The 22,999-nt window shown below is 43.5% G+C and overlaps 2 protein-coding genes across 6 annotated transcripts in view; both read right to left on the bottom strand.

The window, feature by feature from the left end:
• Positions 1-22,999, bottom strand: part of RPL14 (ribosomal protein L14) — a 169,161-nt gene that overhangs the window by 41,001 nt on the left and 105,161 nt on the right. The window lies entirely within an intron of this gene.
• Positions 1-22,999, bottom strand: part of ENTPD3 (ectonucleoside triphosphate diphosphohydrolase 3) — a 39,075-nt gene that overhangs the window by 14,730 nt on the left and 1,346 nt on the right. For all 5 annotated transcript variants that reach the window (XM_058555501.1, XM_058555499.1, XM_058555500.1 and 2 more), the window contains exons 3-7: positions 19,207-19,334; positions 11,468-11,585; positions 3,975-4,125; positions 1,739-1,898; positions 523-756 (exon numbers count right to left, since the gene is read on the bottom strand). In XM_058555501.1, the coding sequence (XP_058411484.1) occupies positions 523-756; positions 1,739-1,898; positions 3,975-4,125; positions 11,468-11,585; positions 19,207-19,334 (791 nt within the window). The remainder of the gene's footprint in view (positions 1-522; positions 757-1,738; positions 1,899-3,974; positions 4,126-11,467; positions 11,586-19,206; positions 19,335-22,999) is intronic.

Here is a 22,999-nt window from a genome sequence, read left to right as displayed (position 1 = left end):
TGCCATGGAACAGTTACCATATGAATTACTGACTGATGTGAGAATTCGGCTGCTCTAAAATCCCAACATATAAAGGGCTTCAAACCTGCCTAATATAGGCCCATCTAAATGGAGGCAGAGCCTGGGGAGGGCTCTGCCCTCTGCCCTGACAGCAAGCATTTCTCTTGTGACCACTTTTATTATTTTGTTTGCACTCAGGGGAGTCTCAAAATTCTCAGGCTTATTTAGCTACTGGTTTAAAACAGTTTATGTCCACAAAGGGAGCCCAGGTCTTGAATCATTTATAAAACACCTGGAGCTCTGGAATTTCCCTGGACTTCTGACTCAAATACACTGGAAGCGGTCAATACAACAGAGAGAGACAGGCAGACAGACAGGCAGACAGGCGGACAGCTCTTGGCCCCTGCAAAATGCTGTTGTTTTCATCCACCTTCTAACTGGAAAGGACGGACCCCAGAAGGCAAGGCACCCTCCCCTCAGCTAAGATACCCAAGGGATCACCCGCTGCCCTGGCTCAGGTACCTGAAGGAGGGTGGCCAGAAATCTCTTCTCAGCCTCGTTCCGGCCGTAGCACTGGAAGCTGTGTGTGTAGAGCGTGTACACATAGCCGTACAGGGGCACCTTCATGATGTCACTGGTGTTCAGCCCCACCTTCTCTCCAGTGGCAAAGGATATTTGGGTGGAGGCACCACCTAAATCCAGGGCACCTGTCGTTTCCACTCCATTCGGATGCACCCACATATGCCACAGGTTCTTCTGCAGAGTGGGAAAAGGACGCAAGAAAGAAGACCAAAGGCACTGTCTCTGTTTACCCAGGGTTCTCCACCTTGGACCCAAGACCCATCTCTTATTGCTAAGAAGTATGACAGGGGGAGCATTCAGGACCAAATCTCTCCTTTATTTTGGGGGTAGTGAACTCAAATGCTTACAGAGGCTGGATAGGTAACATAAATGTGTGAAGTAGATTAGGTGTACATAATAGGGAATGGTGAGGACTGTGGCAAACCGGAGAGTGCATGAGCTATACTCTGTTTCAGCTGGTTGCTGCCATGTAAGAATGTGAGTCCACTGTGACCAGCTCTTCCAACTTTTGAAGGCTGAGGGGGTCAGGAGAAGCTAGAAATGTGGACTTCTATGTGAAATTTCCAAAACACTAACAGTTTGTAATTAATCAAATTTTTAAAATATATTTGAGGGGGAACAAATAAGGTCTTGGGCTGGATATGGTGTAGTGGGTGTCCTCAGGTTATGCCCTCTGTAACATGGTGACTGTGTCTTGGAGTTAGCTTTCCTCTGCACCAAAGGAGCAGGGGATGTGGGGAATGGACTATAAGGAGACTTGGGGACATAGAATGAGTTGGGAAGCAGACTGCCTGAGGGCTCTGTAAATTCCAAATGGCTATGGAACTTCTTTGAAGGGTCACTCTCCAGCTGCCCTTCAAAAGACCCATAGCCCAGTGTTAGATTTAGATCCCCCCACCTCCAATTTCTTATTAGCTAGTAGAGTGATGATATTCCCTCTCCCTCATGCATTTGGTGCTGTTTATGATCCAAGGTTTTGCCCCAGCTAGCCAAATCTTTTCTTAGCTATTATCTCATAGGTGTTTCCCTAATATGTTACACAATAGGAATGACACAGGACAGATGCCCCTGTCGGCATGCACCTCTACTTAAGCTGCCACCCACAGGGGACAGGACAAACAGCAAGATTAAAACCCATGCATTTGTTTTCACACACCTCCAGGAAATTTCCCATTAAATAGTTGGCTGTAATCCATCCATATATCCCTTCCTCTTGCCCAGAAATGATTTGAGCATCCCTAAAGTCAAAGGGCTGGGACTTGAAGTAGTGTTGGATGCTTGCAAGGACTTCATTAGCTGCTGTTTCATTTTGCAACCTGTGCAAGGCACAGAACACAAAAGGCTGAGTGCCCAGACAACACAGTCTTAAAATAATCTCACTCAGGTGAAAATGTAAACTTCCCCACCCCCCTGCTGGCGGGGACGATTTTCCAGATGTGTGCAATACATGGCAACCTCTTTTGCAGGTTGAAGCCTCCGAGGCAACCGTGAAGGCAGGATGCACTTGTTTCCTGTCAAACTGCCAAGCAGGAAAACAGCCTCCAGTAAAAATACCACTTGTTCTCTCCCTGCCTATCGGTTCCTGTCCCACTCTCTAGCAACCAGCTAATCAAAAGAGCCTCCTGCTTAACCACCATTGCTCTGTCTAAGATCAGCAGCGGAAAGGAGATTGGTGAAGGCATGGGAGTGGTATAAGTAATCCCTTGGGGGTACCTCATCAGCCCAGAAGGAAGGGGCTCTTAGGAGGAAGGTGGGAAGGAAGAAGGTTGAGTTTTCAGCTATGTCTGCTTCGATCTTTGGGAAAGCTCCATCATGATGGCCCTCATGGCCGTCACTGGATTGAAATCCATCAATGTGCTAACCCATGGAGCAGTAGCAACATGGCATTATAATATCACTCATGACATAGCATTATTATGCCATTCATCTCCTGCCATTTTACCCTACAGAAGAAAGCTCCTTAGGGAGATTAGTTTCCCTTTTATCAGCGGGTTAAGAAAGCCAGGGGCACATGGCTTAAGAGCAATGCTACAAGCAGAAGTCCACTCCAATTCAGTAGCAAAATATCACTGCTTGGAAAATAAATCCAAGTTTTCCCAGTTTTATCAGTTCCCATCTCAGCTGATTCTCATTTTTTTTTATATTTGACTTTTCTAGCAATTAAAATGTCAGCTAGTTCCTCAGAAGAAATGGATCACCATCAGAAACAGTTTTACAAGGAGGAGTTAATATTTAATTTATTCAAATGGGACGTTCACTTTTTTCCCAAGTGGTGAACTTTCTATTCCATAGTGTTCGTCATGAGCTATAAATTACAGAGCCTTTTAATTATTTCTCACTGAGAGGACTGGGAGAAGAAAGCAACTAATAAAAAGTCAGTTTCTTAAGAACTGTTTCCATAAGAAAGAAAAGGCAGGGGAAAGAATTTCCATATCATTTCTATTTCAGGTAAACTCAGTAAATTTGAAACACACTGCAGAATCCAAGAGTAAGCAAAGAAATCCGACTTCCTTCCACATTCTACTTGGTCCACCAGGACATAGCAATAGAAACAAAGATAGGAAAACTACAAGGAAAAGGCCCCATCCCACTAAGAGTGCTCCAGGATTTCTTTTGATGATCCTGTTTGCTTGTTCCTTTATATTTTCTGCACGCCCACACATATAATTTGACATCACTGGGATCAGAGACAAAGCAGCTTACAAGCAGAATGAGTGTTATCAAAGTCTGGAGCAGCCTCTATCCTGGATAGATTTAGGCTCGGTGATTTTTGCGGGTTTTTCTTTTTCTGAACTATTTTTCTTTTATTTCAAAGTCAAACAAATACTATAATGAGGAAAAATGAAGAGAAAAGACATTCACAAACAATGCCACTGGGCTAAAAGTCATGGCTGTAAATTTAGAAGGTAATTAAACGAAATGACATGTTTGTTTCGTAATAGCTCCAAAGGCTTTGACTGGCATGAGGTGCAGAAATTTCCTTGTTTTTAAGCAGATTTCAGTTTGGTACATGGGAAGAAGCTACATAGTTATGGGTTGCACTTTGTGGAGTTGTTTGTGCACAGGTGTCAAAATATCAGGTGTCAAAAACAGTTTCTACTTTTCTAAAAAATGAGAGGTACACCCCCTGAGCAGATTTCATGTTACCTCCCTTTTTTCAGAGTTCTCAGAAATATCGCCAGGGGAAAGGGAATCAATTTTAGAATTGTTTCTTTCTGGGCATTAAAATAAAGCAAAAAGTTTCCCAACTTTTAAAGCCTAAATTTATGGCAGAATATAAGTTTCTTTCTTTCAGATATGTTCCCAGAAATAGAATTCCATTCTTGGCAAGGTTCAACACATTCTTGTCTATTTTGGTCAAATGGGCTCCTTCGTGCCATTTCAGGCCTTACCTCAGCAAGCGCATCCCAGCGGTGGCCCCTAGGTAGATGCGGGTAGATCCACGGAGCTGGGCTGGAATCTGCTCCTTGACTTTTTGCATGCAATCTTCAAAGGCTCTGGGGGCATCTTGGGGGTTTTTCCCATAGCTGGAGATTCCAGGGCCTGAAGAGCAAGCAGTCAGCACTTAGCATTCCCAGGAACAACAAAAGTAATACAACTTTTAAACAAAAAACAAATTAGCTTTGGAAATTAATGGGTCTTAGTTGAGGGCTGAAAATAGGTGGATGCGCTAAGTTCCATTTGGTCACGATGATGAGTCAACTCCCAAAATCTATAAGAAAGGAATTACAAAGATGCACAAAATGAACCAAGACCTGCTTAAAAAAGAAATTCTCATTATGGAAATTTCAATTATAAATAAAGTAGGGAGAATTGTGTAATGAACCCTGTGCACCCATCTCCAAGCTTCAACATCAATCAACTCTTGCCTCTGCACTCTCTCCCATTCTCTCCCCACAAAGCAAACTGCAGACATGGTATCATTTCATTCTATAAATATTTCAGTATGTCACTAAAAGACAAGAATTCTTTTAAAGAAGCATAACGGTAGTCCCATTAATATATCTATAAAAATTAAAAATAATTCCTTAATAGAATCAAATATGTAGTTAAGGTTCACATTTCCTCCACATTCATATTTTTTCTCTCCCTTTCCCTCCTCCACCTTTCTCTTTCTCTCTATCTAGTTTGAAATAAATTCTATCCATTGCAGTTGGTTGGTATATCTCTTAAGTCTCTTTTAATCTATAGGTTCTGTCCTCTCTATTTTTTCCTTGTAATTAAAAAAAAAATTTTCCTTGCAATTTCATTTGTCCTGCAGTTTCCCATAGCCTAGAATTTGCTGACTGCATCCTCACGGTTCATTTAACATGTTATTTGGTCCCGGTTTTTCCTATAAATTGGTAGCTGAATGCAGAGAATTAATCAGATGCAAGTTTGAACTTTTTTAGAGAGAACAATCTATAAGGATGAGTATGCATTTCCAATATGAGGCACAAGTGTCTCACTGTTTCTCTCTTTGTGCTCTTAGCAGGTATCAATGATCATTGCTTGGATCCATTAGCCCATTAGAGTTTATGAAATGGTGATATTTTACTTCCATCATTCTTGCTTCACTTATTACCTAAAATGCTTTTATAAGAGAAAAACTTCCCCATCATTAACCATTTGGTTACCCTACAGTACAGTTTGTACAGGGAAGGCAAGATAAGTGTTTGATTCTTTCCTTTTATTTATCAGCTTAAAAAATATAGATTTCATCTCCAATATCCTTCTAATTTAACCATGAGTAATGGTATTTAATGTCAAAAATGTTGAAGCTAGGGTTCTCATTCCAAGTCTTTTCAGAGGACAGACGTAGGGAAAACTTTATTTCAAGAGAAAATACATCATGAATTCTTATTGGTACTTCTAATTCAAAATACGGGTTTTTACTTAACTTCTTTGATCTTATGTCTTTATCTTCTTTTTTCCTATGCTAAAAATCTTGTTTTCCAGCAACTTCAACTTAACAACTCATATGCTTTATTTCACAATCCACACACAACAGTCTTGGAATAACAATACCAGCACTACCACCAACTGTATGATTATTGAAAACAGTTTAAGATGTTTTTAAAGTTCTTTTTGTCCTTAAGCTATAGCCCATTAGGCATGTACAGTGTCCATAAATAAAGTTTTCTTGAAACACATACTTACTAATTTGCCTGCACATTGTCTATGGCTGCTCTCATGCTGCAGTGGCAGAGTTGAACAGTTACAACAAAGGCCATATGGCCAACAAGTAAAAAATATTCATCACCTCGCTCCTTATCGAAAAAGTTTGCTGACCCCTGACTTAGATGATTTATAGCCATCTCCAACTTAATATGTCCAAAACCGAATTCCTTAATCCCTGTCATGCCTTTAACTGACTCCACTCCCAGTGCTCCCCACTCTCAGGGAATGGTACCATCATGCACAGTTTCTCAGATCAGAAGTGATGCTTAGGCACCATCAGCTTCACATTGACTCTATCATAAAAGCTTGTTGGCTCTACTTTCAAAATACTTCTCAAACCTGAGTACTTCTCGCTCCCTTCCCCAGAACCAGTCTAGATCAGAGTTTCTCAACCTTGGCACTACCAACATTTTGGGCTGGATAATTCTTTGTTAGGGGCTGTCCTGTGCATTGTACAAGGTTTAGCAGCATCCTTGGCCTCTAACACTAGGTGCCAGCAGCACCACCAACCCCAGTTGTGACAATTAAAAATGTCCCCAGACATTGCCAAATGTTCCCTGGGGGCAAAATCGCACCATGTTGAGAAGCAGTGGTGTAGGCCAGACCACTGTCACTTCTTCTCCCACCGGGACTGCTCTCAGAGCCCTGGGCCCTCTGCTTCTAATCTTACCCTTTGACAACGTGCTCTATATCAACCAAGTGATCTGTTAAAATTATAAGTCATATCATGTTAGTTCCCCGATCAGAATTCTCCTCATGGCTTCCCAATATACTTTGAAGAAAATTCATTTCAGTAAAAGTCAGATCCCTTCCTGCATCTCAAGGCCTCCGTGAGCCAGCTGGGCTACAGCTTTGGTCTCATTTCTCACCTTTCCTCCCCCTCCTCATTCTGCTCCAGGCACACTGGCCACTTTGCTTTTCCTCAAAAATGCTGAGCAACTTCCACCTTTGGCCTTTGCCCCTGCCACGCCGTCTGCTCAGCACGTAGTCCCCCACACGTTTGCATGATTATCCTCTCACCTCACTTCTGTCTCTGCTCAACTCTTACCTTCTTTGCCCTTCCCTGATGATCCTGTCTCAAATAGCATGATCACTCTCTATCCGCCTCCCTTGCTTGATTTCTCTTCACAGCACATTTCCCTGACATATTAGATATCCACTTATTTATTATCTATCTCCTTTATTAGAATGTAAGTTCTGTAACAGCAGAACTTTAGAATTCTGCTGTTTACTTTAGAATTCCCAGTGTCAATAACAGTTCCTGGCAAACAGCAGGCACCTAATAAGTATTTAGTAAATACATGAATGAATGAATGAATCAATCAATGAGATTTTCAAACCAGCATGCAACTCTACACTAAGGGGAATGTGGAGTCCAATCTGGAGCAAACAAAATACATTCTCCTAGAGCTGGTCTCTGGGTAGGGGCTGGTTAGGAGCAAGATAGAATGTTAGCATTGGGGTATCTGAGCATGTCACCTGAGGGTCTATCTGCATAAGGTCCCTTAAACCTCCTGGATGGAAAAGGAGATTGGACGCACAGGCTCATAGATACTGAGATCCACACTCCCAAGAAAAGAGAGTTAAAAGTGTTATTCCAATCTAGGGAGAGAGGTTGGACAGACAGCACAAAACTTACTTGAGGTGGGACAGAAGCAAAAGACATGTGCCTCAGCTGGGGCTTTGTCTGGTCAACAACGGGCGAAGGATGCTTTTCAACATTGTAGTGGCCTGGTCCCTGAAGCAGCTCTTTAAGGTATTTCAATGGAGAAGATGGTTAAGTTTAGGCTCCAGTGGAGTTTGAAAACTTTTTAACCACTAGTTTAAAGGGAAAACATGAATGTCCCTTGTGGGAGAAGGCAGCAGCAGGTATGAGCACTGTACACTGCAAAAGAGATGAGGGGCATGCAGGGAACCAGCCCCTTCAGGAGATGGCTTTACAACCAGCAGCCAGAGCCACAGACACCAGCACAGGACCAGCAGCAAAGGCAGCACTCAGTGAACTCATGGAAAAGAGCAGCATCTGAGGACTAATAGACACCAGGGACCCCCCCCCCCCGCCCCCGCGCCACAACAAAGAAATTTCTGAGGGCCTGGGCATCTGGGAAACACTGCTGGTTGAGCAAGCATTCACCACCTCCTTAGACTGACCAAGGCAAAGGAGTCCTGGGGAAATTTGCAACTAAGAAACCAGGAATTCAAATTATCCTTGGAGAAGCCACAAGGCCTCGAGGGGATGACACTTGCCAAACTGCAACTATGTAATTTGAACTTTAGTTTGTGATCATCTGGTCATTCAGAGTATAACTGCATCCCCAAGGCTACTGTTATCAAAGAAGGGAAGATCCATTTATGGATGTGGTGTGGGCTCTATGACCCTGCCCCTCCCCTAAATCACAGCTAGGGTGGGGCCAAGGGCCCCTTCCCCTGAGAGAATGCCTGTGTCTTCCCCATGAAAGTCTCACCTCACCCTACAGTCAGAGGGCCATCAGGACTGAGTTGGCTGAATTTCTTTCCTGGGTCTAAAGACAGATCTTGTAACTATGGGACAGAGTAACATTTGACAAGAATACCCACCAGAAGCTCTAGAGCGTGGTGCTCCATGAATAATAATAGCTAACACTTATTGAGTGCTTACTGTATGCCAGGCATTTGCTGCCTGCTTTACATATATTATGTCATTTAATCTTCAAATCATTCCTATGGGGTAGGTATTATTATTATGATTCTTATCTTAAAAGAGATGAGGGGATCAAGATTCAGAGAGGTTAGATAACTTTCCAGAGCTCGCACAGTAGGGATGAGGTGAGGTCTTAATCACTATCCTATACTACCCTCTCTTTTCTTGAAGAGGGTGGTCTCTTTTTTCTAAGGGAGGGTCCTCCTGCCCTCTTTCATGCATAGAGGTGGAGAAATGGCTCAGAAGTTGGGAGACCAGGGGTGGGATCTCTGGCTGAGGCCAGAGCAAGTCTGCTGCTGCCTGCCTCTTGTGGATAACAAAGCAAGCAGCACTCAGAAAACATCCGAGTCCCCTGTTGTGGTGAGCTCAGAGCGGTGCCACATAGATTCCCCTTCAAATAAAGACTTATTGTCCCAGCTGTCGGCTCCTTCAGAGTTTACCTCAGTTGCAGAGAGCTGCCTTGCTCAATGTCTTGCTCTTCCCAGGATGGCAACATCCAATGATTGATGGTGGCGGGGTATCGCAGCCCAACCATTTCAGGCCATTGCAACCCAATGCAGAATAACTCTGATTGGCTGAAGCTTTGTCAGGCCTACACCGCAGTTTGACTTCTCCTGTCCAGTCCTACTTTTTCCTCCTTCCTTCCACAAGTGTGGATCTCTAACAACTACCTTGCATCCCAAACTCTTTCTCAGTATCTGCTTCTAGATAACCTAACTGTGACATCTAGGCACCAGAGTAGGCAAGCTCTTGGCTGCCCTCCATGGAAGGGCAGAGATCAGAACTCATCCTGGTTATTCAAAGAAGACTCTTGGCCTCCCTATGGGAAAGGCTAATTCTGCTTCCCAACTTTTTCAATGCCATAATCCCCAAGAAATTATTATATTTGGGCAGCAGATGGAGGGAAATGAAGGCGATTGCTCGGGGCTGGGAGGACTGTTCCAGAGTCTCTAACCTGTTGTCCTGTGGGCTGAGGGTATACCTGTAACCCATTCAGGACACACTGATTGGGAAGCTCCAGACCAACTCAAAGATCATAATGCTCTAAAGAGGGTGGCTTTTATTTTATTTAATTAATTTATTATTTTTGCTGAGGAAGATTTACCCTGGGCTAACATCTGTTGCCAATCCTTCTCTTTTTGCTTGAGGAAGATTCGCCCTGACCTAACATCTGTGCCAATCTTCCTCTATTTTGTATATGGGTCGCCAAAACAGTATGGCCGCCAATGAGTGGTGTAGGTCTGTGCCTGGGAACTGAACCTGGGCTGCCGAAGCAGAGCACGACGATTTTAACCATTGGACCACGGGGCCAACCTCAAGAGGGTGGCTTTTAAAAAGGCGCACACACACACACTCACACACACACACACACACACACTCACTAACTGGGCTCAATTATGTGGACTAAAGACTGAAGACTTCATTGTAAAAGGCAAAATTATAAAACTTTTTATGACCTCGAGATACAGAAGGATTTCTTAAATAAAACATACAAAAGAGCAAACCCTAAAGGAGAAGACTGATAATTGTACCTACATAAAAATTAAGAACTTCTAGTCATCAAAAGACATCATAAAGGGACTGAAAAGACAAACCAAAAACTGTGAGAGGATATTAGTAACAATACAATAATAATACTAGCAAAGCATTCATATTAAGAATATATATAAAGAATTCTAATGAATCAATAAGAAAAAGTCAAGCAATTCAGTAGAAAAATGAGTAAAAAACATGAACATATATTTTACAGAAAAATGAAATGGTAGTAAATATGTGAAAAGATATTAGTAATGATGGAAATACAAATGCCCATCAACAAGGAAAAATGAATGAGCTATTGCTGTTCATATCAACATAGACAGATCTTAAAAACCCAATGTTAGTGAACAAAGCAAATTACAGAAGAATAAATATTTGATTTCATTTATATAAACATGTATTTGATTTTATTTTCAAAAACAGGAAAAACTAAATGCCAAGGACAAAACTAGAAAGAACAACAAGGAAACAGTTAACATAAAATTCAGGATACGCTGTGGAGGAGGCAGGGAGTTGCAGAGGGGGTCATTAAAGATGCTGATAAGGTTCTATTTCAGGGGTTGGCAGCTCACAGGCCAAATCCAGTTCACCATCTTTTTTATATACAGCCTGTGAGCTAAGATAGTTTTTACCTTTTTAAATGGTGGGGAAGAAAAATTATAAGAATAATATTTTGTGACATTTGAGAATTACATGAAATTTGAAATTTCAGAGTCTGTAAATAAAGCTTTACTGGAATAGAACCATGCCTGTTTGTTTACGTATTGTCTGTCTTCATCTATCTCTCTCCACTCCATCCCCTCCCCCCATGACATACACAGCCAACTGGAATACAATTCCCCTATGGGGATACAATTTTGTATTTTTGTATGTATGTTTCTGCGATTTTATGAGCAGAGGCACTGACTGCCTTTGTTCTGGATTATCTCATCAGGGATGTTTGCATAAAAGAGATAGTGTTTCACCCCAGAGCAAAAGGCAGGTATGCTCAGTGTCCATTATCCATGTTTCAGATTCCCTAATCTCAGGGTTCCTCTTCTGTTACACAATCCACTGCATGAGCATGTACTATCTGGCCCTCTTTACACCATCGTGTGCAAACTGGGGCTCAGACAACTAGTGCAAGAAAATGCTGTTACTCTGGCTACCACTATTACTGTGAGCAATAAACTGTCCTTCACTTCCGACCCAGGAATCTTGTGTCTTCCACCAGCATTCATGCAAGTGTGGCAGGGTAAAATCTCACACCATTCACAGTTATTGACATGCCCTCCCCTGCATGTTTTACAGATGAGAAAACTGAGGCCCAGAGAAGGGAAGTGACTGGCCCAAGGTCACTGCACCGATGAGTAGCAGCACTAGCACAAGATCTCACATTTTCCTGGCACCTAGTCAGTACTCATTCCCTGTCCCCAGGTAGCTTCTCAGGAACTCTCCAGCCTCTGGAGGACATTAGGACTCTCCCTAGCTTCCCTATGGGCCTCCCAGACTCTCTCTGGGTCTTACCTTTCACATTACATTTGAAGGTTTGACTGACCACTCCAGTATTATTCTCCTTCTCTGCTGGCCACTCATACACATAGACTGTGGTTCTGGAAGACCCAGCATCGAGCACGATTCCATACTGAACAAAAAGGGAAAGGGAGAGTTAGAAATGGACTGAGCCTTTCTGAGGACTCCTTTTGCCAGTGGGCCACTTGAGAACCCCAAATATTCTCAAGAGCTTAATCCACTCTGCTTCATTGAGGTGCTTCACTGACCAAGAAGAAAAAACTATTTTCTCCAAACCAACTTTGTCTCCTTGGACTGTGGGGGAAGGTGATGGGGTAAGGCGGGTCAAGTGTTCTAGGGCATGGTTCTCAGCCTTGGCCACACATTGGAATCACTTGGGGAGCTTCTGAAACTCCTAATGCTAAGGCTGCACCCCAGACCCATTAAATCAGAACCTCTGGGAGGGGACCCAGGCATCAACGGTTTTTAAAGCTCCCTTGGTGATTCCAATATGCAGCCAAGGTTGAAAATCAGTACTCCAAGGATCTTGTGTGCAAAGACAAGTACTGATCCCTCCTCATCCAGACCTCTGAGGTTGGGAACAGAAGCCATCTGGGTCTCAGGAGGGAAATAAATAGTCAGTCACCTGCTGCCCTCTATTCTCCAAACTTCCAGGCCTAGCAGTCTGGAAATAAACAACCAAAAGGAAACTATAAGGAAGCAGTTCTCACAAGGGAGAGACACATCAGTATTTGTATCAGCCTTCAGTATGAAAGTATTTGTAGTTAAGGAGGGAAAAACAAAAGACACACTAATGTTGACATATTGTCCCACTCTGGTAACAGGTATGTGAACAAATGGACAGGAGGGTGTTGCCAGGGCAGTGCTGGGGCTACCTGTGCATAGGAGAGTAGGCTGGGAGTCCTGGACCATCTCACCCAGCTTGGGGCAGGCACCCGGGAGCTTCACCTGAAGGTGTGGCCCAGCCCAGTCCTGGACCAAGCCTGACCGGGAAAGAGCACGTAATAGCAGCCTACAGGGATTGGAAGGAGTAATGCTGACCTAGGTCAGCATTTGGTTGAGCCTGGAGTCTGCCCAGGGCGTCAGAGGCTTTGGGTGGCAGCTTTTCCCCAGTTGCACCACCGTTGAGTTAGCCTAGCTTGTCCCAGGGAGGAAAATGAAGTTGGGTTTGGCAGGCAGGTCAACTCAGCTGGATTCTTGCTTTTACAACCCTGGGTAAGAGGCCTAAGCTCTCTGGGTTTCCCCATCTTGAGGCTACTTACTTTCAGAAGTCAATAGGAGACCATATGCCTGATGTTTAGTGGCTGCTAAATAAAAATGGGGCTATAAAACAGGCTATATAAAAAAAAATCAATAAAGCAAAATAAACAAATAAAATTACAAGCAAGACAGAGGAAAAAAAGTAAATAACATCCTTCAATCCAACTATTGCTTTTTTTTTTTTTTTTTTTTGCTGAGGAAGATTCACCCTGAGCTAACATCTGTGCCAATCTTCCTCTATTTTGTATGTGGGTGCTGCCGAAGAATGGTGTAGGTCTGTGCCCAGGAACCAAACCCAGGCCGCTGATGTGGAGTGCACCAAACTCAACCACTAGGCCACAGGCCTGGCCCCTCAATCCAATTATTGTTTTAACACTTTGTTATATATCTTTTCTAATGGTCTTCTGTGCATACAGCTACATATATAAATATGTGTTTAGACATGTTTTTAAATCAACACAGGATTATATTGTACACAATCTTTTCCAATGCTCTTTTCTTACTTTAGAAGTATAGCATGAACATCTCTCCCTGCCAGTAAAAATACTGATATCATCATGTTTAATACATTCATCACATCATTGTGAGATGTACAATTTATTTAACCAATTCCCTGATTCTAGACGTTTAGGAAGGTTCCAGCTTTCTACTATCACAGATACTTGCTTCATTTGAAGTGGGACCAAATAAAAAAATGTTGCTCTAGCTCCTCAATCACAGCTTCTCCATTACATTGCAATAGAACATCCTGTATACACTGGTATTTGAACTTGGACAGCCTCTTAATCTCAACCATTCAGTCTGATGAGTGTTGACTGGGATCCTGACATGACACCCCCCATGGTGAACAAGGGAGGCATTGTTCATAATCCGTTCCAGGCAGAGGCTCACCGTGAGATTAAAGCACAGGCTGAAAGTGAAGGAAACCAGGCCCTCAAGAGGTCTGAGCCTCCATATCAGTCGGCTTTCTTTCCTCCCTCCTTCTGCCGACCTGATCACCCCTCCACTGGCCCCTCCACGCCCGGTGCTGACAAGACAAGAGAGAGAATGAGAGGACAACTACTCCAGAGGGTACCCACCTTTCCCCAAATCTTATTCATTCCAACCCTTCACAGAGAATGCATTTTCCCTGTGTATGAAGTTCGGGGCTGCTGGGGCAAGATCAGAAAGAAGGAAGAATATCTACTCTCATTTGTAACTCCAGCTGGGATCCAGTTTTCACCAGGGAAGGGGGCAGCCAGAGTCTTTGCTCTGGGAGCCTGGAGAAATGGTTGCCCCTCGGGGACCTGCGGAGGTGCTGACAGGGGCCAGCCTGGAGGCCCAACACTACTTCTAACTAACACTGATCCACCCTCCCCCATCATTCACTGAGATTTTCGAAAGTGGGAAAATTGGTCTTGAACCAGTTTTCAGAGCTCATTTGCCTAGATCAGTGGAACTCAATGTGGTTCCAGGGAAGGCGAGGAGAGGGTAATGAATTTCATTCAGTTCAGCTAGGTGGGTGACGTCTGGATGAAAAGCAGTAAGTAACCCTCTGCCTAAGGCAGTGTCAGAAAAAACATGGCTTGATTGTGGAACTGAAGACACACTCAGTGCATTAACCAAAAGGAAACAGTCCTCCATATGAACTCTGTGGTCCAAAACTTAAGGACTGTGTGAGCTTTTAACAAAAGCAAAAGCAAAGGTCATAAGATCAACTTTCTTAGATTTGTTTATTATTATTATTATCATCAATATTACCATTACTATAATAATAATAGCAGGAGTAATAAACATTTGTTGAGTACTTATAATATGCCAGGCCCTGCACAGAGTGCTTTAGCATTGCATTTCTAGGGCAGGTGTTAGCATTATTCCACTTGACAGATGAAGAAACTGAGGCTCACCAAGGTAAATAATTGTCCAAGGTCACAGACTTGGGATCAAGCCTCGGTCTGACTCTCAAACCTGTACTCATAGCCCCCATGCTTTCACTGAGCTCCAAGGAAACCAAGTCTAAGGGGGTAACTGTTCAGTAATAAGGTGACTGGTATGGTACAGCAGACTTTCTTTGTCCGGACAAAAAGTCCCTCAAAAGCAAATTCTTAGTTAAGTGGAGTGCAGATCTGGCTGGAGAAGAGGTGGACCAATTAGAATAGGGAGCCAGGGCTTTCTGAAAAGGAAGAAACCAATTGTCTACCTCTTGCTCTCCAACCGGTAAACCAGGGTGAGCCACCAGGCACCAGAGATCCAGGCTGATGACCGAGAATGGATGAGGCTTGGAAGGGAATGGTTTTTGGGCCAGCCCCGTGGCCTAGTGGTTGAGTGCACACACTCCACTACTGGCGGCCTGGGTTCGGATCCTGGGCGCACACTGACCCACCGCTTCTCCGGCCATGCTGAGGCCGCGTCCCACATATAGCAACTAGAAGGATGTGCAACTATGACACACAACTATCTACCGGGGCTTTGGGGGGAAAAAAAAAAAGGAGGAGGATTGGCAATGGATGTTAGCTCAGAGACAGTCTTCCTCAGCAAAAAAAAAAAAAAAAAAAAAAAAGAAGGGAATGGTTTTAACACAGGCTGGCACAGCGGTTGTGCTTTGGGAGACTAATGGCTGAGCACAGGAGTGTGACCCAACATGGGGATCTAATGTGACCTGAGTAGGTTATGGCAGAAAAGCTGCATCCCTCAAACTGTGAGACTATGCAGGCCCCTCTTCAACAGTGACATCATATAGCTGCAAGAGACAATAGCAATGGGATATTGATCTTATTGGACTGAGAAGCTCCAGGCTTCTGGACAGTTGTGATTAGGGGTGGGGAGGGTGAAGCCTCAAGAGGAAGACATTGGACTTAATGATAATAAAGCAGGTGGGGGCCTGCGTGAAAAATAAAAGCCATGTCATCATGTTTACTCTTCAAGCTGATAGAGCAGGTCAGACCAGTAACAATGAAAAAGGGACTGGAGACATTTCAACCCTTAAGTTTTAATAGTTCTGCTCTTAAACTCAGATAAACCAGGTTAGGGAAGCCAAGGCTGGATTTAATAGACAGGTATCATGACCTTTCATGAGGGTCTTGAGGAATATTCCAGGGCCCTCCGGATAGGCCACTGCAGAGCTGGCCCCTCATAACCAACTGTCAGCTGCACACAAAGGCAAAACAAGGCTCAGGGCATGAAAACATCAATGTTAACAGTTAAAACGCCGTTCTATCCATTCATCTTCACCTCCACAACCACACTTCCTGTTCCTGGCACTCACTGCAGAACAAAAGGAAAGAGGTCTCTCAGCACCTGAGAAAAGCTGCATGTGGAATGCTCTCTTCCAAGCTGTCATTCTGCTCCCGGTTCAACTGGCCCAGAACATCTGTCTTTTCTCACATTTAACCCACTCAACTGAGCAGAATGGGCTTTCTGAGCCAATATTCCAGTGTTATACAACTTCCTGTCCTCTACAACTGTGAGTGGGGCCTGACAATAAGACTCTGAAGAGATTAAAAATCCCCTCTTTGAACTGTCTGCTAATTGGTGAGGGTAGGTTTTCTGGTCCTTCCAAACCCTTGCTTAAGGCCAATGTTTTCGGCTCTCTTTTCTTTCTTCTATACCAGTTCCGTTATTTCCAGTCTGGGTAACTATGGGAAGCTATTTGCCCTTTCTGTTCCTCTGTTTTCTCACATGCAAAATGAGGATGATAATAACAGTCGTATCTACATGGAACAGTCACTGAGGGTTCCCTGCCCACAGTCCCTCAGACCTTGCCACTGCAATGTCCAACCATGCACTTTCCACCTGCCCGAGGGCTTTCTCTAGTAGCCTGAGCCTACCAGAGCACACAGTATGCCAAAAATACTAGAGTTAACATAGCCCCTCAATGACTAGTGGAAGTTGGTGTGTACGCCCTTGAGTGGGTAACCATGAGGCTGGTGTTCTATACACCCCCCTTGGTAGAGGACAACCCTGAGGTGAGTCGTACGCTAGCTCCCAGAGATCCTCAGCAGGACTGAGCCCCAGTTGCCCACAGTGGTAACCTGCTGTGTAACAGGCCCTCCATTGGCTGCCTTCCCTCCTGTCTCACTTCCCTATCCCCTACCCTTGTTTCCTGGGGACATCCCCGGATGGCCTACTTGCACTCACTTCTTTGACTGGGGGAACCCACCTGACACAGTAACATAAACAGGTGTGCTTCCTCCTTTAACAGTGCCCTCCATACTGCCCCATGATCTACTTTTCTCTACTCAGTTTACTCTTCCAGTCTTCTAAGTCCTCCACATCCCTCAGTACGAACAGAGGACTTACCTCTTATCCCCAGAACAAGTAGAAGCCAGTAGCTGGCAACTGCCTTAACCAGCCCATTCCTAACTTTTGTAGGGCCTGAGGGAAAATTTTATAAATGAAGGCTTTTGCTCTGCTCCCCCTCCCCAACCTGTCCTCTTCCCCAGCAAATCCACAGAGTGAAGAGCCTCCTGCACCTGTTCGTTGACTGTAGAAAATGGAACAGCTCAGACCTCACATCCATGCTCTGTCTATACTCCCTGCAAGCAGCTGCCCCTTTGCCACCCCTCAGACCAGGGGTGAGATTGGGCCTCAGAAGGAGGCCCACACAGATGCTGGATTCTGGGGTCCCAGGCACCACAGCATGTTCTAGAAGGGAAAGCATGGCTCTGAGTGGGTAAATTTCCTTGTCCCATGGAAAGAGATAAATCTGGAGTTCAGCTAGAGCTGGTTTCTGAAATATGGGGTCTAAGAAGGGTTACTGGGCTCTAAGGGTGGTATTAGCCTTCCCCCCAATTGAGAGATATTTCCCTCCCCCAATTCAGCAAACCTTCCTGCATCTGCACCCATCCTCCCCACCTTCCCTCTGTGCAAAGGAGGACGTGTTCACCTATCAGAGGTCAATACCTCCTCCTGGGTTCCCCACTCAGAACTTAGGATCAGGGAGAGGTGGGCAGTATGTGAAGAGAGCCCCGGCCTTGGGAACAGGAGGGACCGAGTTTCAGTTCTGGTCCTGCCATCCACTGGCCAAACCTATGTTTCCTCATTTGAAAAATGGTGGTGACAGTGCTTGCTCTGTCCACCTTCTATAGTGGACACAAGGGTTTAATGAGATAATTCAGGGGAAAATGCTCACTCAACTGAACAGCAGTTTACAAAGTGTAAGGAGATGGTATTACTCCTAGTTGCAATCCTGATTTTATACAGTTTACAGAAGAAGGCAGCGCCTGGAGCCTGGGAAAACAGCTTCTCTGGCCTTAGCTAATGTCTTTGGACAAGCAATTTGTTTTCCTCTCACCACTGGAAAGTTGCATAAGCATTTTTTTCTTTTTCTTTTTTATTCATGTTATTCATTGGGGGCTGAGATTCTTAAGTAAAATGTCCTATAAAAGAGCCAAATACCATTATCTAAAGGAGATTTTACTTTAATCCTTTAGAAAAGTGGCCTCAGAATGGTAGATCAAACTCACTCACAGAGCCAAAGCAATATTAGTTTCTTTTTCATCTTCTAAAAATTTCTATTTCAAATATAGCCTTTGAACAGTCACTAACAGCAGGAAGATGGAGAATGGACTCACAAGGTCAAGGGTAAATGCCAAATGATATTCAAATAAAATAATTGAATTACTTAGCCCCAACACCCACCCCCGCCCCCACCCCAGCTAAGAAGGGTTTTTAAATTTTTAAAGAGTCATAAGAAGACAAAAACAAAAACAAAAGAAGATATGCAACAGAGACTATAAATGGCCCTCAAAGTCTAAAATGTGTACTATTTGGCCCTTTACAGAAGAAGTTTGCTGACCTCTACCCGAAATGATTGAAGGATTCACTGACTCTCTTCACCTTTCATTTGACAGTCTCTCATGGGGTCACCTCCCATCATCCTTATAGCCAAGGCATGGGTGATATACATGATTCTCAGCCTACCAGAGACCACCCAAGAGGCCATTTGGGGATGAACTTATCAAGAGCTGAGACAGGCCTCTGGAACTGAGCACAAGGTCATGGGTAATTTTTGGGGCAGAAGAGTCAGAGGGATCGTGGCACACTTCTAGATCCAAGAAAGGTAGCACAAATACAGTTCAAGGAGACTTTTCTAGTACTTGATTTTTTGGTCATCCAGGCTAGGCCAAAAGAGGAGCCTGGGTCTCCTGGTCTCTGCACATGATCAGGGTTGTGCGGTCCGGGGGAACGAACAAGCTGGTAAATCTTTGGTAGCCATCTGTAATTCTTGGTTGCAAAGTCTAGCTTTAGTTCTAACAGTCAAGAGTCAAAGCAAGTCACACAGTCCTTGGAGAAGGTGTCACTACTATCAATCTGTAGGCTCAAACATCACAAATCCAGCGTTTCCAGACCTTCTCCCTTGGGTCTTACACCAGCTTCCCCTGGCTCCAGCTGGAGGTGAGGGATAGGATTTTCTTTTCTTCTCACTCACAGCTTTAGAATAAGTGATGTCATAGCCCATTTCTTCCCTTCAATGCCAATCCCTTTACACGTACCTTCAGTCCTGGAAGGAGGACCTCCTTCTGGTGAATCTGGATGAGCGTGATAGCCACAAGCACCACAACACTCAAAAGCAAGAACACCAAGGCGATGATGGCTGGAGTTCGGGAGAAGGCCTTGAGGCCTAAAATGGGAAGACCCAGAAGACCCATGAGGGGAAAGCAGGAACAAAGTTCTGGACTTCTTTATAGAATCCATGAACTGGGAACATAACTGCGTGCATATGTCACTTCCTCTGGCTTTAGTGAGACCCACAGTTTTTGGTTTTTTTTTTTTTTTTTTTTTTTTTTTGTGAGGAAGATCAGCCCTGAGCTAACATCCATGCCAATCCTCCTCTTTTTGCTGAGGAAGACCGGCCCTGAGCTAACATCTATTGCCAATCCTCCTTCTTTTTTTTTCCCTTTTTCTCCCCAAAGCCTCAGTAGATAGTTGCATGTCACAGTTGCACATCCTTCTGGTTGTTGTATGTAGGACGTGGCCTCAGCATGGCTGGACAAGCAGTGTGTCAGTGCGCACCCGGATCTGAACCCGGGCCGCAAGTAGCGGAGTGCGCGCACTTAACCACTAAGCCACGGGGCCGGCCCGAGACCCACAGTTTTAAGGTGGAGTGGCAACTGGACTCCAATACCAACTTATCTTTCCTTCAAGGAGTGGACTAAAACAGTGTTTGTGGGAGGGTATGCTTGGTTCAGTTTTCTGGTATTTCCCAAAGCATATTATGCATATGACTGGTTGTCCCGGAGATGATTTACAATAACATTTGTTTCAATGTAGATTTGAAAAATATGGGTTTTCTATTAAAGCAGGTGATATAATATTTAATTTAAAAATAATCTCAGATAAATAAAAAGAAATTAATACTGTACTTCAGATATAATCAATGATTATAAAGGTGACTTTTGTTAAGCAAATGGTAACATGTCTGAATTTCTAAAATATTTGGGTTCTCAATAAGAACTCAACCTCAGTCATTTTTCCTGTGTCTACAGTGAAGGCATAGGGTTTCACCTACACCTTCACAAATGACTTAATCCATGTGTTCCCTCCCAAAGAGGGCATGTAATCTCTGCTATTTGTATTTTAATCATAACATGTAAACGATATCCACTCATTTAAAAGCAAAAAAAAAAAAAAAAATGAAGCATATGAATAATCTTCAACTAAATATATAGCCTCTGAATAATTATATAATTGTATATGTATTATATAATAATATATAATGTATCATAAGGGACTAAGTCTATTTATTAAATTTAAACTAATATTGCTTAACTAGATGATTATGAGCAGATATTTACTTGAGTCTTAATAAACCAGTGTAGGCTAATGAAAATTTCGTAAATAAAGTAGCAAGTAGATTGAAAAAAAAAAGAAACTGCTACTGTACTATACTGAAATGATTCCATTTATGTGAAGTTCTAAAACAGGCACGTGACAGAAATCAGAACAGTGATTGCCTGGGGGTCTGGGACAGGGATTCACTGGGAAGGAACACATGGGCACTTTCTGGGGTAATGGAAATGCCTTGTATCTTAACAGCATTATGGGGTATATGGGTCTGTGCATTTGTCAGAATTTATCAAACCTTTCAAAGTTTTTTGGGAAAAATCTGAAAATCAAGGTAAACCAGCTCCTTAAGTACAATTTCTCTTAAAAAAAAAAAAAAGTCTTATAAATTGCCCCTATCCTAAAAACATCCTTTTGGAAGGCAAGAATATCCAACTTAGGGGCATAACTTAAGATCTATCCATTTCAGTGTATATAAATTATACCTAATTTTTTAAAAGATAAAAAGACATTCAATTAAAATGTTGACCTAATAATAGTCTTGGTAGAACTATTATGGCATAAATACAAATGGTAACACCCAAATGGCTGAATAGGATAAATACTAGCATAACAGAAAGATCACTGGATTCAGAGAATCCCAACATGTCTCTCACCAATTGGGTATTTAAATGTAAATTCATTAAAATTAAATAAAATAAAAAACTCTGTTCCTCAGTCTCACTAGCCACATTTCAAATGTTTAATAACCACTTGTGGTTAATGGCTACCAATTGGACAACGCAGTTACAGAACATTTCCATCATCACGGAAAGTTCTATTGAAGAGCAATGGGCTAGATCCTGTCCTATTCTAGAACATTTATTTTTAGATCAACATAACCTACGCTTTCCTCCTTCACTATGTCTGGGAGACATAAGCCTGGAAGAAAAAAAAGACACATGTATACCACCATATAGAATTAGATTCAGGCTCAATATCCAGTCACCTCAAAACTTATTACCTGGGGAGTCCACTCACGCAGTGGGTCTCAATGGCTCCGAACAGCCACCTCTTTCTGCCCCATCTGACTCCCCTGCAGTAGAGATGCTGCCACAGACACATCCTGACTTCAAAGGTGGTCACTTAACACCTTAATTCTCCTACCTTGTCACTGGGAATGTAAATTAGCACAGCACCAAGGGAAGGCAACTTGTCAATATTTACCAGAATTGCGAATGTGTACACCATCTGACTTGCAATCCCCCTTCTGGGAATTTATTCCACAGAACTAGCCCCTCATGTGTAAAATGACTCATACAGAAAGTTACTCATTGCAGAATTGTTTGTGACAGCGACTGGAGGGAGGCCAACCACTATGGAGTTGACCTTCAGAGCCTCTCAAGGGGTCCTAGATCATTTTTCTGTGATTGTGGATAAAAGTACATGAACCAGCCAGGAATCACTTTATTCAGAGAGGCAAATTTTTGTATCAACTTTTAAAGAGTGCATATATCAGGGGCCAGCCCCCTGGCTTAGCGGTTAAGCGCTCGAGCTCCGCTACTGGCGGCCTGGGTTCGGATCCCGGGCACGCACGGACGCACCGCTTGTCCTGCCATGCTGAGGCCGCGTCCCACATACAGCAACTAGAAGGATGTGCAGTCTCCACATACAACTATCCACTGGGGCTTTGGGGAGGAAAAAAAAAAATGAGGAGGATCGGCAATAGATGTTAGCTCAGGGCCGGTCTTCCTTAGCAAAAAGAAGAGGATTGGCGTGGATGTTAGCTCAGGGCTGATCTTCCTCACAAAAAAAAAAAAAAAGAATGCATATATCGATTTCAGTTATAGAGATTTAAGAGATTTTTTCCCTCCCTAACAAGACATGGTAAAGGTTTAATCTGCCAAGTTAAACTTGTCTTCTGGAAGGAATGTAACAAATTAGTCTGTATGTGTGTGTTACAGTATGTGTTAAAATTTCAAAGTGTTTTGGAGAAAACCTGGCAATCAAAGTAAACCAACCCCTTAGGTACAATTTCCCTTTACAAAAAAAGATTCTTTAAACTGCCCCTACTATCCTAAAATCACATCCTTTTGGAAGACAAGAACACCCAATTTAGGGGCATGACCAAAGAACATCTGTCCATGGGGCAGGAGGGGGTGATATGTAAGCAGTCTCCTGACCACAGCCACATGGCTGGCCTCCTCAGTCCTCTGTGCTTCAGCAGTTTTCAGGTAAAAAGCTATGATTATCTCAAGCAAACCCTTGCCCCAGTCGAAAAGCCTATCACAAAGCAAAATGGACTAGACCGGGTCTCATTCATTTAGGGAATGCAACCTAGAGCTGTGCTGTCATTAGGGCTGGACAAACACTGTAATTATAAGGTGTCTACCTGACAGTGGAGAGGCCAGGCCCTACTGCAAAAAGTGCTCCAGAGGCAGGCAGGCAGGCAGGGCAAGCCTGGAAGTGTCTGTGTGTGAGTGTGTGTATGTGTGTGTGTGTGAGAGAGAGAATTCTGCACAT

The sequence above is a fragment of the Diceros bicornis genome, chromosome 2, assembly GCF_020826845.1.
Source record: "Diceros bicornis minor isolate mBicDic1 chromosome 2, mDicBic1.mat.cur, whole genome shotgun sequence".
In the NCBI taxonomy this organism is placed as follows: domain Eukaryota; kingdom Metazoa; phylum Chordata; class Mammalia; order Perissodactyla; family Rhinocerotidae; genus Diceros; species Diceros bicornis.
This window is presented reverse-complemented; position numbering and strand designations above follow the sequence as displayed.